Source organism: Rhinoderma darwinii, chromosome 1, assembly GCF_050947455.1.
Source record: "Rhinoderma darwinii isolate aRhiDar2 chromosome 1, aRhiDar2.hap1, whole genome shotgun sequence".
Lineage (NCBI taxonomy): Eukaryota > Metazoa > Chordata > Amphibia > Anura > Rhinodermatidae > Rhinoderma > Rhinoderma darwinii.
Genome location: NC_134687.1, coordinates 415,543,388 through 415,560,390, shown reverse-complemented (window position 1 = coordinate 415,560,390; position 17,003 = coordinate 415,543,388). Strand labels below are relative to the sequence as shown.

The 17,003-nt window shown below is 39.9% G+C and overlaps 1 protein-coding gene across 2 annotated transcripts in view; it reads right to left on the bottom strand.

Annotated features, from left to right (window-relative positions):
* The window catches only part of ADCY4 (adenylate cyclase 4), a 69,599-nt gene that overhangs the window by 37,960 nt on the left and 14,636 nt on the right, over positions 1-17,003 (bottom strand). The window contains exons 2-9 of one of the 2 annotated variants that reach the window (XM_075828966.1): positions 6,369-6,566; positions 6,117-6,281; positions 5,743-5,892; positions 5,218-5,363; positions 5,022-5,133; positions 4,766-4,893; positions 565-723; positions 341-473 (exon numbers count right to left, since the gene is read on the bottom strand). In XM_075828966.1, coding sequence (XP_075685081.1) covers positions 341-473; positions 565-723; positions 4,766-4,893; positions 5,022-5,133; positions 5,218-5,363; positions 5,743-5,892; positions 6,117-6,281; positions 6,369-6,566 — 1,191 coding nt within the window. The remainder of the gene's footprint in view (positions 1-340; positions 474-564; positions 724-4,765; positions 4,894-5,021; positions 5,134-5,217; positions 5,364-5,742; positions 5,893-6,116; positions 6,282-6,368; positions 6,567-17,003) is intronic. The other variant, XM_075828967.1, reaches the window with a different exon arrangement.

Below are 17,003 nucleotides of genomic sequence, written 5' to 3'. Positions count from 1 at the left end.
CAATTATTTATAATGTGATGGCATATATTAGAGATATGCCATCACATTATAAGATAGGAATAAACATATTAGATATAATAGTTCTACTTTATAGTAAAATATGCATTGTGAACACTACCAGCATGGTTTGATGTTCTAGTTATTTGATTATCTTAGCTCACACTTGACTTTTGTAGAACTTTAAAAAATATATAAACCAGGTTAGCAACTTAATTTGGCCTTAATTTTGTTTTTAATTACTGGGCTTTTAAATATGGATCATGCACAAATGAAATGAAACAATCAACTTTTGGCCTTCCAAATACAAAAAACATATAAAGATTTATCTATGTATACTCACTCTGGGGTCAAGGACCAGATATGTTTTTATGTTATTTTCTTTAAGATAGGGGTCTCTCTGTCCATATGTTACATCTTCAACTTCATAGTCACCTCCAAGGTGTAATAAAGTGGCTTCTGTGATGTGCACTCTCCTACAGAAGAATGGACAAAGCAATATAATTGAGTTGTTGGCATACACTGGGGATTGAATACAAAATAAACGTGTTAAATTGACAATCTTACCCTGGCACTCCTCCTGCTTCCATGTGATTGGCCAGTGTTACATCATGTGACCAGACATCATACTGCCATTTCTGGAGCCCAATCACCCCACACAACACATTTCCTGAATGCACCCCAACGCGCATATTAATATCAACACCTGTGGCCTTGCGCAATTTCCTAGAGAAACAGTGACAACAAGTATTCAATTTAGTGGATGAAGAACAAATATAGTCTGACATCTGCAAGCCAGAAGAACCTTTATTTATTCCACATTTAATAAAAATCATGTTTTTAGGCATGGATGGCCATATTTTAAGCAGTCCCATATCTATCCAAGTATTATATCCAAATGGCTGGCAGCGGAGAAGTTCTGGAGTAAACTGTGGCAACGACTTTTTGGTTGAGCACTTTACTCGCACTACATAGCCAGTGTGCCTTATAGTCCAGAAAATACAGTACATTGTTTTTATTATTTAAGATCAGATAGGGCATTCGTCTGGTGCTATAAGGGAATACATTTTTTATTATTTTTGAAAAAGTACAAAAAATGGGTAAAACTAATTTTCAGTTCTTTATAAATGTTTATTTAAGTATTTCATATATGAAACATACAGCAGTGGTATAAATATTGTCACTTTAAAGACATTTTTTTCTTAAACGTGTCCTGGGACAATCCTACCAGATGTTAAACACTGTATGGATTATGAAATACAGAATTTGCAGCCATATTTGTTGTTACCTTTGAATTTGCTTCATGGAAAACAGCCACTCTGTTACTGATAGAACACAGCGACAAAACAACGGCTGATCGTCAGCTACAGAGAAGCCAACTCAAAAGTGACAACCAATAATGCTGCACAATCTCAAACAATAATCGCCACAGCTAAACAAAAATACAAAAGGTTTCGGTTAGTAAACCACAACCATAATGACCAATCTTTGGCTACTGCTCTAACTTTTGATTTAAGAATATATTAACAATTTTATGTTTTGTGTGGAAATTCTTCTGCCGATCAACCACATCAATTGTTTTGCATATATTCCTTTACACTATGTGAACTATATGTGTGGCACTTCGTTTCAAATTTTTATAGCCAAGGTTCAGTGACCAGAATAGTTGGAAATTTTGAGTATTTTTGGTTGCAGTTCCTCTCAGGGCATTATTGGACCACTTTACCAAATGATTCATTAAAGTTTAAAGTTGCGGGTGAGAATTTACTGTGAATAAGTTTCGCATGAACAAGGTAAGATAAATTTATTCAGATTTGAGAGGATTGTGAGACCAAAGATTCCTGATAATTTTGGTCAGCCGCTTCATGTCCATGTTGGTCTGATGCTGAGAAAAAATTGAACAAGACCGGTGGGGCGCAGTATGGTAATAATAGATGCTGCTGAACCGATTTGAACAAAAAAAAAATGTTCCATTACTTTTTTTCCCCCCTTAAAAAGTATCTGTGATATTTATGCTGCCTTGGCTGATTTCAGTGCTCTGTCACTTATTAGGTAAATCGTCGTAGTTTAGGAGAATTTAATGGTCATGCTGTACTTGCGGCTCTCCGGACTCCATGCAGGGCTTGAGTCCAATGATATTCATTCTCCCCCCTGCCTTCCAGCTGCTGATTGACACTTTTCTTCCTATGCACAGTAAGAGGAAGAAAAGTGTCAATCAGCGGCTGAAGGGCATGAGGAGGGGGGGGGGGGGCAGCATTAATATATGAATATCATTCAACTCAAGCCCTGCATCATGTCCAGTATAAACAACTAAATTATCCTGAACAGCGGCAATTTACCCAATAAGTGACAGACTGCTGAAATCAGCGTGTCCATCACTTCTTTATGCTGCCCTCAGACATGGCAGCATAAGTGACTCACAGATCCACTTTAACTGTAATTGAAAACCAATTACTTGAAACCTAAAGCCAATTTTCTTCAGTAGTACTTTCACTATCTTTCGAGGGAGTTGTAAATAACATTTGTTTACAGATATTGGGGTTCCTTTGTTCTGATGTCATTATTATCACCACAGGATAAACTTTATGTGCAGCATTAAAAGTTTTGTTAGTGACATGCATATGTCTATTGGTAGACTCCAATGTCAACTAATAGGGAAAACCCAGATCCCTTTCCTGTATACAGGACACTTAAGTGATCATTCCGCTTTGCTTTCCTTCTGTCATAGGTGCTACTATAAGGCCAGGCTCACACATACACAGTTTCCTGAGCCAAAGCCATGAGTGGATATAAAAAACAAACAAAAATGATAAGAAGAAAGACTCACAGATCTCCTTTCTTCACTCATGTGTTTGGTTAATAAAAAATTGCATTAAAAACTGCACGAGAACTGTGATTACAGCCCAAGGCTGGATTTATACATGCAAGTTTTGTTGCAGTTCCATGACAAATACTGGAGTGAATACAAAAGAGAATGCTTAGAAGTTCTTCCTTCATACTCTTCCCTCCTCCTGGATCCACTCCTGGCTTTGATTTAAAAAATTGCTTCAAAACTTCATCAAAAACCGCATGTAGGAATCCAGCCTAAGGCTATGTTCACACGGGGTATTTTGCCGAGTTTTTTGACGCGGAAACCGCGCCGCAAAACTCGGCAAAAACGGCCCGAGGCGTCGGCGTCTTTTTCCCGCGAGCAGTAAAACTGCCTCGCGGGAAAAAGAAGCGACATGCCCTATCTTCAGGCGCTTCCGTCTCTGACCTCCCATTGACTTCAATGGGAGGCAGGAGAAAGCGTATTTCTCGCTGTTTTATGCCCGCGGCGCTCAATGGCCGCGGGCGAAAAACGGTGCGATAATCGCCGCGAAAATCGGCGTGCAGGGAGAGGAATATCTGCCTCAAAGTTCCAAACTGAATTTTGAGGCAGATATTTCTCCCCCAAAATACTCCGTGTGAACATAGCCTAAGGGTCAGTTCACACAGAGTTTTTTGGCGCTGATTTTGACGTGGAAACCACGTCGAAATGAGAGCAAAAAAAAAAACGTCCCGCCGATTTCAATGGGAGGCAGGGTTTTTTTTGTTCCCGGGTGCCTTTTGTGGCATGTCCTTTCCTGCTGCATGTTTCCGCCTCTGACCACCCACTGAAACCAATGGGAGGCAGAAAAAACCTGCGGCGCCGGTTTCTGACCGTTTTTTGCCCGTGGGCCTTGCATTAGCTTCAATGGCTGCAGGCGAAAAACGCGGAAAAAGTGCTTCTGAAGGAATCTGGAGGCAGATTTTTTCTGCCTGAAAAAAAACTCTGTGTGAACAGGGCCTAACAGTACACGGAATTACCTATATATAAATAGAGATTTATCTTTCAATTCCAGCTTGTTAAATATTCAGAAGTCTTAGATAACGAAACGGTATGTATAATTCTTCGTATGATATAACTTGCATATCTTGGGTAGTGGAAACGTTCAATATTCAGTAGAAAAACAAATTATATTGTCTGGCACCTGTTTCCAGTGTGCGGAATTATTGGAGTTCTACTATGTAACGAAAAAAACGTGAGAAAAGTCTCTTTATATTCCAATACTGTGAAGTGGGGGAAAAAAGGAAGGGAATGCACAGAATTATTCTATTCCAGCTACATTGTAGTTGCCTAGGTAACACCACGGACCAGGCCAAATTGGTGGCTTTAAACACAGTCCCATAATGACAAAAGTATGAACTGAAGTGGTCATGCATCACCTACTTTAGAGATTTTTAGATTTGTTTTGAGGGGATGGCAGTATACAGGAACTACATGTATTTATCTTCATAAATACCGTTAAATCAGATAATGTGGAACTTTGCATTATGCAAGTTACTGGCATCTAGTTGGCATTGGAGGACAACAACCCACTACACAACTAGATAGTACCGTATCAATGATAGAGTCGTGGAAGCCCTTAACACAAAAAAACTTTTTGCTATACTGTGGTTTAACGGTTTTTATTCGGAGATGATCATTTATTGCAGAATGTAATGATATACCGCTAACAATTATTTTTACTGTCTCAGGTCAATGTCACGAAAAGTGTGACTTTCACTGACTAAGTTTAAATTAATGTATTTCTAGGGACATTGTGGGATCCGTCCATCCATCAATTATTTCCCTTTATATAAACAAGCAATTTGTCAACTCGCACTAAAATGACTAAAACCTATATTGGAAGTCATGAGTTCCAAACAAAGTGCAAACAAAGAAGCAGAATACACAGCACTAGAGAAATGTCATAAATGTTCTCACCGGATAGCCTGGCACATATCTAAGCCCATTTGTACGCAGTTCTTGGCATGGTCTGGCAAGCATTCTGGTAGCCCTGACACACAGTAATAGCAGTCACCCAAAATCTTGATGCGCATGCAGTTATTTTCCTGCAGAAATAAAACATCTCCTCAGCCTTCACAACCTTTTTTTTTTGTATAAAAATAATACACAATGGCCACATTTATATTGATGTAGATCTAAGCGGTCACAGTCTTCGATCGCTTTCACTACTTACTTTTGCAATCTGGTCAAACTTCCCAAAAAGCTCATTCAACATGATTACCAGCTCTTTGGGGGAACACTCACTGGAAAGTAGCGTGAAGCCCACAATATCTGCATACAGAATGCTGCAAGACATGCATTACAAGTTTATATTACAGTGATGAACATTATAGTAATGACATTGTGATACAAGTGCATTTTTTACCCACCTTACATCTTTGTGCCGCTTAATATAAAGATTATGGAAGTTGTTGGTACTTTCTTTCTGTGGTCGCTTTTCTTTTAATCTCGCTATGATCTCTTCTTTCATCTCTGTTGCAATATACTGTGGCAGAATTGAAAGCAGCAGCTGCTCCTGTGAAGGGGGGAAATAGGGTGTAAGACACAAAAGATGCCAATAGACGTACGCAATCTAATAAGCATGGTCCAATCCAACTATTGTACATACAGTGTACCAAAAAAAGTTTGCTATGTGACCATATCAATGAAGACAATTATTTACTGCATTTTGCCCTTTTAATATTTTAAAGTAAGGGGCACCACGGTCTGTCCATCCTAAACATTCCAGTCAAAATGAAAAAAAAAACACATATTGATAAGAAGTCCATTATAGCCAAACCAGCATAAGATACCTAAAAAAAAAAAAAGTGAAAAACAAGTCTTTTTACACTAGTAATAGAGAAAATGGTTAATTGTAGGAAACAAAATGATCTAGAACAAAACGTCTACTGTACCTGTTGCCTCTCCTGTGAGTACAACTTTCGTCGAGAATGGATGAAGTTGATAGCTTCGTGGTAGGTGTCCTTTAATGCACTTTCGGTGACCCGCTTGTGATAACCTCCAACCACATTCCCGCACAACAAGATGACCACATCGGCTATAATCTGCAGAAAGGTAGAACAACCAGTAAGTTACTGTATGCTTGCACAGTCTTATTATTAAATAAGCAAGGGCTTTTTGATAGGCAAACAGGATGAAGCTTTGAGTTGAATGTTCAATAGCAAAATTACAAAAAATAAATAAATATATAGAATTCTTCTAGGTTTACAATAATAGTCAAGACAGGGGGAATGAACTGTGATAAACTATGGACTGGAGAGATTCCTACCTGCAAGGCAAATTCTCCAGCAGGTTGATGACTTGATGAAGATACGTAAACACTGAGTACAATGATATGTGATAGGAAGCAAAGAAGCCCAGCAAAGATTGCCCCTTTCATACTTAAAGGTAGCATGGTGTACAGGCTGAGTGTCACAAACAGCGTCCAATAAACCTTAACAGAACACAGAACAAAGTAGATTTGAATAAGCAGAAGGAAACATTATTTCATTTGCATTTTCATATAGATTGTTCCACTTACCTGATCCCATGGAGTCACAATGTTGCTAGTAAATATGAATGCATAGCCCATGGCAACCAAGCATCCCCAGATAATGACGGCCAGCAGTTTCATACCCTTCTGCATCACACTTTTTATGCACACCAGAATAAAAAGTAAAGCGAACACTCCTAGGGCGCAGAAAACGCTTATCAAGAAGCCCACGTTGTCGGAGAAGGTCTACAGAAGTAAATACAAATATTAAATCAAATAGCTATACTCATCAACATGAATGGAAAAGCTTAAAACACCTTCCCCGTGTCATAAGTCTGTGTACAGTCAACACAGACAGGATCATTTCATGTTTAACAAGTGTTTCTTGTACAGAAATTCAAGTAGTGCTCTTCAGCAACTCACACGGTATTGACACGAATTCTGTCATTTTGAGTGAACATGTCATTTTAAAGCATTAACGTTCAGGTTTCCTTTTAATAGCTAGAATAGAAATCGGAGATTGCACATTAGTGGACATGTCCCTCCTTGTTCTTTGCTTACACAATAGAAGCTACGGGGATACTTTCCATGTGCGGTCAGAAACCTGGCTTCTTACCTCGTGTGTTAAAAAAATGTGACAACACTTATTTTTGTTTATATTTAGAGTCTCACCCAAAGTACAGCTGTAACAGTGTTCACTGTATACTGGATAGGAACGGCCCCAGCTGTACTGAGCATAGGTTGTTACTGTGCTCCAGCCTTGGGATGTTACACTAGTCACAATGTAGGTTAAGACATGATGATGATTAGAACTAATAATATCCATCCTCTTCATCTATCACCAAGATAGGAATAACTCCCACAAAATCACTGTAATCTAGATCACACGCTACTTCTGTGATGTTACCTGCAAACATTGCTAAAAAAATAATGAAATGCAGTTCACATAACCAGTGCTGTGGAGTCGGAGTCAGTGTCAGTAGAAATCCAGACTCCAACTCTGGCTTCAAAACAAAAAACATTAAATACTATTAATATTGCACTAATTTATTAAATGCATCGTGTGTTGCATATTTACTTACTGGAATTTACTAAAGTTTTTTGTTCACAAAATTGTATTTTAATAAATATATTTTCCGTTCTATATAAGTGGCCTTGTCGTGATGAAAAGCCGGATGTAATCGTTTTACTACAGCATATTTGCTGCTATTAATTATAAAGGAGCCATTTATAAAGTATTTTTCCACTATCTGACTAGAGGAGTCAGAAGTTTGGCATACCGACTCTACAGCCCTCCACCGTACTTTCTAGTCATGCCCAGTTGATATCAAGTCATAAAGATTATAGATGCTTAACAATTAAATTCCTTTAACCCCTTAATGACGAAGGATGGATATATCCGTCCTGTGCAGCTGCTAGTTCCCGGATAAGGACGGATATATCAGTCTTCTGATCGCATGGGTACTGTCAGTGTACACACGCGATCAGCGGCTGGAGCACGGCTGTTATACACAGCCTGGCTTCTGCCGCAACTGCCGGAATCAAAGCGCGCTCCGATTCCGGCAGTTTAACCCACTAGATGCCACTGTCAATAGCGACAGCGGCATCTAATGTATTTGACAGAGGGAGGGAGCTCCCTCTGTCACCCCATCGGTGCCCCGCAAAGAAATTGCGGGGTGCCGTTGGGTTTCCATGGCAGCCAGGGGCCTAACAAAGACCCCCAGGTCTGCCTATTAGGCCATGCCTCTGGCAGGCAATAATGCTTTGGTATACTAAGTATACCAAAGCATTATATAAGCGATCAGTAGATCGCATGGTGAAGTCCCCTGGTGGGACTAAAAAAAAATGTAAAGCAGTTATATAGTTTATGAAAAAAAAAATAAAAAAATATTAGTCAAAATAAAATAAAAACACTTTTTTTCCCCCAAAAAGTGGTTTTATTTAGTGAAAGTGTCAAAACAAATAACACATACACATATATGGTATCCCCGCGATTGTAATTGCTCGAACAATAAAATTAACACATTAATTAAACCGCCGGATGAACAGCATAAAAAAAAAAACCGGCTAAATTCTCTCTTTTCTCACCATAAAAAAATAAAATAAAAGTTAATCTATAAGTCCTATGTACCCCAAAATAGTACTAATGAAAACTACACCTACATTGAAGGAAAAATAAAAAAGTTACGGCTCTTGGAATGAGACGATGCAAAAACAAGTACCGTATTTTTCGGACTAGAAGACTCAGTTTTTAGCAAGAATAAATCTTGCTAAAAAGTCCCTGCGTCTTATAGTCGGCAGTCAGGGGACCTGGCAGTGCCAGGCCCCCTGACCACTCCTTACTTAACCCCCTCCCGACCCGTGATGTGCCGAAAAACTGAAAACACTACGTGTGCACATACCCGAATTAGAAAGGAGAGAATAAAAGGTTTCAGATATGCATCAAGTGGAGAGATTTCCATATATGCGGATGATATTTTACTACTCCTTAGCGAAACAAATACCTCTATTAAGGTGCTGTTCGAACTTATTGAAGTGTATGGGTCCTTTTCCGGTTTTAAAATAAAATCAGACAAAATCGGTTCTGATACCTATTACCAAAATTGACTAGGATTGCGTATTCTGTCCGCGGGTGAGAGTTTCTCTTACTTGGGTGTATGTATATCTAGGGAGGTTTCTAATTTTCCAACTTTAAATATTGATCCCCTGTTTTGTAGGATCAAAAAGAAAAGAAAAATCTGGAAGAAACTCCCCTTTGGCATGGCAGACAGAATTGTCTTAATAAAAATGATTTTACTTCCGCAAATTTTATATGTATTGTCCAACTCACCAATCCGGCTAAATATTCATTTTTTTAACGCAATAGATACAATGTCCAACAATTTAATCTGGCAGGGTAAAAGAGTACGGGTTAAACGTAAACAACTTTAGTTACCCATAGATAGGGGAGGACTGGGAATCCCAAACGTGAAAATGTATTTCTTGGCCTCTCAATTAAAATATATTATAGATTGGGATGACTTGGCAGTTAATGACCATATGAAAAAGAGGTGTATATATAATCAATCATGGAGTATCTTTCAAGGATTAGAGGCGGGTCAATTCCGGGGTTTGTCTTACAGTAAATATTGTTTGTTAATGGACAAAGTATGGCATGAAGTATGGCAAGGGATTACAGCAGTCTGAATTCTTTTTGGAATTATCACCCCCTCAGGTCAAATCATTTTATTCCGGATTCATAGGATGTTGATCTAGCTCAATTCTGGCAGAAAAGAGGCATCTTTAAATATCTCAGATGTATACAGAGGGGGTAAAATTAGATTAGAAAAATGGATTGATACTGTTAAACCTTCGGAGATGTCTTTTTTTGTTTTCTTTAAAACTATAACGGGAGAAATTCTTGAATATTTAATTATTGTTTTCTGTTTTGTGTTTTTGTTATTTTTCCCTCTCCTGCAGTATGAAGGGAAGAGGGAGGTGGTGGTGGGGTGTATAATATGTAATCTGTGATTTATATGAATTATGATACTTCTATAAAAAAAAGCACCAGTAAAATACATATACATGACGCCAAAAAGATAGACTAAAAACAGGGGAAAAAAAGAGCCTACATTGAATGTAAATATCTCCTATAAGACATTTGTCTATCAGGAGATTATCTCTCGATTCAGACCAAAGACAATGTCAGGTCATAGTTTATAACAGCCCGACAGTTCCGAAGCGGAGAAGAGCTTTGTTCTAGCGATTGGGAAGCATATGTGTGGCATTTTACTGCAAAATTTTGTCAGATGTTTCACAAACATTTTGTTAGAGGACATTTGTTTTGGTCCCTGAGGGGAGATTTCGGGAATGCTACTTTCAGTGGTTTGTTTCCATATGCCCAGAAGCTCATCATTCATGCGCATGTAAACAAACTCATGTTACAAGTAGCAGTCCAGAAATCTCCCCTCAGGGACCACTTTGTAACACAAGCCTTCTTAAAGGGGTTATCCCACTACAACAACTTATCACCTATTCACAGGATAAGTGATGAGTGTTTGACGGCTGGAGGTTCCACCACTGGGGCTCCCACTGATAAAGAGCACAGGGGTCCCGAGTCCGCTCAATGAACGGAGTGGTGGTCGTGCATGCTCGCTGCCGCTCTATTCAATCTTAACGGACTGTCGGAGATAGGAGAGCGCTGTACTCTACTATCTCCGGCAGTCCCAGAGATTATGAACGTGGTGCCAGTGCACATGCTTGACCGTTGCTCTGTTCATTCAGGGGACTTGGAACCCCCATTCTCTTGATAACCTATGGATAAGTAATAAGTTGTTGTGGTGGGATAACCCTTTTAAGGCCTTTTTACATGGGCCAATGATCGAGTGAATAAGCGTTTTTCCGAACGCTCTTTCCTGAACATTGCCCTGATTACGGTATCTTCACACGCTTAACAAAAAAAGTCTGAAAATACGAAGCTGTTTTCAAGGGAAAACAGCTCCTGATTTTCAGACTTTTTTTGAGCAACTCGCGTTTTTTTGCGTCGTTTTTCACTGCATTTTCGCAGCGTTTTTTATGGCTGTTTTTGGAGCTGTTTTCAATAGCCTACGAAAAACGGCTCCAAAAACGTCCCAAGAAGTGTCCTGCACTTCTTTTGACGAGCCGTAATTTTACGCACCGTATTTTGACAGCGACGCGTAAAATAAAGGCTCGTGGGAACAGAACACCGTAAAACCCATTGCAAGCAATGGGCAGATGTTTGTAGGCGTATTAGGGGCGTTTTTTCAGGCGTAATTCGAGGCGTAAAACGTCCGAATTACGTCTGAAAATAGGCCGTGTGAACATACTCTTAAACGTGTAAAACTACCTTTAGGCTACATGCACACTTTGCAGAATTTCTGCGACTGAAACTCAATAACATTCATCTGAATGGAACTTGCAGAAACCCATGTGGATACTGCAGCAACAACCAACCACATTCAGACGGAAAAAAATGGATTTTCAGTCGCTGAAATTTCTACAACAAAATCTGACATGTATGTGTCCACTCAAACAAATGCAGAGCACTATGCTAGTTCATTGAACTTGGTCTAGAAGCCACATTTTAGTGTTTTATTTGGTCTTGCTTTTCTGAACTTTGTGTGTCAACCTGGTCTTAGAATTTTTCCCTGAAAGAGGGTGAGCTGATGGGAACTGGTCCCATAAACTTATAATACATTACTAGCCACTGTCAAGGTAGAGATACATATGATGAACGAAAAAGCAGGAAGACAACGGCAAGCATATAAATGGATACATGCCTTTGTTTTTTGGAAAACAATCTTTACTAAATCTGATAACCAGGGGCTAATTGATTTGTGTGAATTATTAGAGTCTATTCACACGTCACGGTCTTTGCCCCACAATCTTCACAAATAAACATTACATGACCGCGACATGTGAATAGACCCTTACAGAAGCAGCAATTACTGCTATTTTCAATAATTAACAAGCAGATTGTAACATTAAATTCCTCTGGAACCTGAAGGATATCAAAATCAGATTCTTTAGTAAAGAGCTATACACAGCCGACATGTATTTGCTGAACTGCCCCTTCCAGATCAGCAGATGCAGCATCTTAGTCTATACAAGAGACTAATTAGAAGCTAATTGAGCAGTTTTCTCCATATAGATCTTATTGTCAGCAATAGCAACTGGCAGAGGAATACAAGATCCATTTTTATCTTATATAGAGCAGCAAGATCCATAATCCTGAGAGTCAAAGACTTGAGAGATGGCATTCATGCAAAAGAGGAAATATGGAAATTGGTAGACTAGAAGGAACGGTTTACTATTACAGCATATCAATTTATGTTGCACAGTGCGGATATGCGGTGTAAAAGCAGACAGCGTATCCGCCCTGTGAGCCGCAGGGAATTCTGGACGAAAAAACGCATTAAAAATTGTGGTGCAGCTTTTCGACCAAAATGTCCACCGCGGAAAACTGCACGTAGAAAAAAGTTTGATGCTTATGTAGCCATGGCGACACATCCCTCTGCCGTCCTGCAGGCCGGCCTCCTGGGCTGACATTTTATCCCATGTCACGTTTCATCACAGGCTGCAGCGGTCACATGGGATGAAACGTCATCCCAGGAGGCCGGCCTGGATGAATTAACACATAATTCTGGGTAAGTATAAGATGTTTTTTTTTCTTTCTGAGTTGCGTTTTATTGTGGCGGAATCGCTACTTCTCTGCAAAAAACCGCAACATCTGTTTGTTGCGGGTCTTACCTTCCCATTAAATTAAATGGGGAAAACCTGCAACAAATAAGCAGCGATTACGCAAATACAATGGACATGCTGTGGATTAAAAAACTGCACTGAGGGTCAATTTCGGTCAGTTTTTTCCACTTATCATTTACGCAGCGTGTGGATAACATTTGTTAAAATCTCATCCACTTTGCTGCTACGGTTTTAGGTTTTAGTGCGCAAAAGGCACTTAACAGCTGCGTGTGTCATCAGTGTATGATGTGCGGCTGCGAGATTTACGCGCAGCCGCCATCATTATGACACTCCGTTTGGATGTTTGTAAACAGAAAAGCACGTGGTGCTTTTCCGTTTACATTCAGAGTTTGACAGCTGTTGCGCGAATCACGCAGTTCGCACGGAAGTGATTCCGTGCGGCATGCGTGGTTTTCGCGCACCCATTGACTTCAATGTGTGCGTGATGCGCGAACAGCGCACAAAGAAAGGACATGTCGTGAGTTTTACGCAATGCACTCGCGCTGCGCAAAATTCACGCTCTGTCTGCACTGCCCCATAGCCTAATATAGGTGCGTACGACACGCGTGAAAAGCATGCGCGTCGCACGCACGTATATTACGCTCGTGTAAATTATGAATAATGCTGTGGATTTTCCGCAACAAAAGCCATTGCAGAAATTTTGCTGTATTTACGCTACGTGTGAACTTACCCTTGCTGTGTATTTTCCCCATAGACTTGCATGAGGACTATATAATTCCTAAGCAATGATTTGTTGCACATTTTATTGCATTTCCGTTGCGGAACCGCAGCATAGCCGCTGAACTTTCTTCAGTGCAAATTTTACTCAAATCTTCAGGGAAATCTGCAGTAAATCCCGCAGCGAAAAAGGATTTGGTGCAGATTTTTATTGTGGTCTTACCTGCGAATAGACGGCGGATTTTCTGCAACGTAATAATCGTATAACTCCTTCCCACATGGACATATCCTTAAAAATCCTGGAGCACACATTTACTAATCCTTAATCCCTCTGCACCCCACAATGATTTTTTTTCCGTTTCCCGGAACATTAAATGGTGCAATTAAAAACTACAACTTGTGGCACAAAAAAACCAAAAAAAAAACCCTCATACAGCTATTTCAACGGTGAATGTTTTAACAGCGTTCACCATGCTGTAAAAACAACACGTTAACTTTATCTTGTGGGTCAAGATGATTACGGCGATATAACATTTTTAGTTTTTTCATGTTTTACCACTTTTACAAAGAAAAAACTATTTTTTTGTGTCGCCATATTCTGAACCATACCTTTTTTATTTTAATTCGATATAGCGGTGTGAGGGCTTGTTTTTTGCAGGGACGAGATGTAATTTTTATTTGTCCTATTTTGGGGAACAGGCGAGTTATCTCCGATCTCAGCTGTTGCAGGCAGGTGTCAGCTGTTTACAACAGCCGACACCTGCAGCGTATGGTGCGAGCTCAGCTCCTTAGCCCACGCCATATTGTGATGTTGTACAGCCGACGTTTTCGGCTGGGTTCACACGACCATGTTACGTCCGTAATGGACGGAACGTATTTCGGCCGAAAGTCCCAGACCAAACACACTGCAGGTATCAGGGCTCCTACCATTATAGTTATGTACGACACTAGGAGTCCCTGCCTCTCCATGGAACTACTGTCCCGTACTGAAAACATGATTACAGTACGGGACAGTTGTCCTGCAGCGAGGCAGGGACTCCTAGCATTGTACATAAGTATGATGCTAGGAGCCCGGCTCCCTGCACTGAGTTCGGTCCGGGACTTCCGGCCGAAATACGTCCGTCCATTACGGACGTAACCTCGTCGTGTGAACCCAGCCTTAGTATGTTGGATGTGGCCACGGGTCTAATGACTTACAGCTCACAAAGCAACAGCAGGTTCACATGGCATTTTCTTTGCATCTTTCTATAAATTGATTCACGACGCAGCTTATTTTGGGCCCTAAGGAGCAGAGATGATTTAAAAGGATTTTCTCACCGCAACCCCGAGAGCCATAACTTTTTCATTTAAAGTACTTTTAATGCCACCATTTTGATTATATATATATATATACACACATATATATATATATATATATATATATATATATATATATATATATATATATATGTATATATAGATTGCTGAATAACTTTTTTGAACATAAAAATGTTTTTTTGAAAAGGGACATTTTTACACCATTCACAGTGTGGTATGAATGACATGTTAACTTTATTTTGCGGGATATTACAATTACGGCAATATCAAATACTTTGTTTTTTTTTATGTTTTACTGCTTTTCCACAATAAAAACATTTTTTATTGAAAATAATTTGTTTTTGTGTCACCCCATACCGAGAGCCATAACTTTTTTTTTTTCGTTAAAGAGGCTCTGTCACCACATAATAAGTGGCCTATCTTGTACATAATGTGTCGGCGCTGTAATGTAGATTACAGCAGTGTTTTTTAAATTATGCTAATGAGTTTCTCAATGGACAACTGGGCGTGTTTTAGTATATGACCAAGTTGGCGTTGTAGAGAGGAGTGTATGACGCTGACCAATCAGTGACCAATCAGCATCATACACTTCTCTCCATTCATTTACACAGCACATAGTGATATTGCTATATCGCTATGTGCAGTCACATAAACACACTATAACCTTACTCAAGTGTCCTGACAATGAATATACATTACCTCCAGCCGGGACGTGATGTGTATTCAGAATCCTGACCACTTCTCTGGACTTCTCTGTGATTTACAGCATAGCACAGCGAGATCTCGCTGTAAATGACAGTTTATAGGCTAATCTCGCGAGACTACGCCTGCTGTGCTGTAAATCACAGAGAAGTGGTCAGGATTCTTAATACACATCACGTCCTGGCTGGAGGTAATGTATATTCATTGTCAGGACACTGCAGTAACGTTATAGTGTGTTTATGTGGCTGCGCATAGCGATATAGCTATATCACTATCTGCTGTGTAAATGAATGGGGAGAAGTGTATGACGCTGATTGGTCACCGATTGGTCAGCGTCATACACTCCTCTGTACAACGCCCACTTGGTCATATAGTAAAACACGCCCAGTTGTCCCTTAAGAAACTCATTAGCATAAATCTAAAATAGGTCATAACTCAGTCAAAAATGATCGTTTTTCTAAATAAAAAACACTGCTGTGATCTACATTATAGCGCCGATCACATCATGTACAATATAGGCCACTTATAATGTGGTGACAGAGCCTCTTTAACATAGCTTTATGACAAGCTTGTTTTTTTTCTGGACGAGTTGTAGTTTTCACTGGCAACATTTTGGGGTACATGAAACAAGGTGGTTAACTTTTATTCATTTTATTTGAAGGGGGAGCGTAGAGAAAAAACAACAACATTTTGATAGTTTGTTTTTAGTTTTTTTTTTTAACACGGTTTACTTTGCAGTATAAATAACATGCTAATTTGAATGTATGGGTTGGAATGATTGTGGCCTCAGGCGGGCCTAATAGGCTTATAGCCATGGCAGGCCTGGGTGCCTATGTTAGGACCCTGGCTGCCGCAGCAAACCATCAGTACCCTGTGATCATGTTGCACGGATGCCAATGGGGTGACAAATGGAGCGTTCACTTTTAACCATCTCCTCCTAAGGCCTTATTCACATTTGTGCGTAAAAAAATGCAGCGTTTTTCTTGATTTGCAAATCTGTGTGACATCTGTGTACAGTGCGCGTCTGTTTTTTCCGCGCGTATGTCATCCTTATGTCACATGTTTTTTATGTCAGCAAAAAAAACAAAAGGAGGTTTTTCTTTTCTCATAATTTCTTTAGCAACTGTTGCGTGAATCACGGACAGCACACGGATGACGTTTTTCCCGCACCCAATGACTTCAATGGGCTGCGGGGTGTGCAAAAACGCACCAAATTAGGACATGCAGTGAGTTTCACGCAACGGACACACGCTGCGTGAAAAACAACGCATGTGTGAATAGCCCCATTGCTTTTCATAGGTCCGTGTGGTGTCTGTGAAAAAAACGAACAGCACACGGACATGGAATACACTCGTGTGAATAAGGCCTAATGGTCAACGTACACGATGCGTATTACGTGTGGGTTTGCGTGCGGCAAATCCGCAGCGTAATACAGTACCAGCATAATCAATGAGATTTCAGGAAATCTCATGTACACGCTGCAGTATTTTTCGGGACTGAAATTGACCTGTGGTGCGTTTTTTAGAATCTGCAGCATGTCAATTTATCTTGCATTTCCGCTTGTGAATTCTATCTGCCTAGTGCAGAGGAAAATTGCCCCAAAATCCGCAGAATGAAAACGCGCCGAAAAAAAACGCATCAAAACGGAAAAACCGCATCGAGAAACGCACCTTCAGGTTTCCTGCAATTTTGCTGCGTATTTTCCGAAGCAAAATACGCAACGTGTGCATGTAGCCTAAGGGGGTT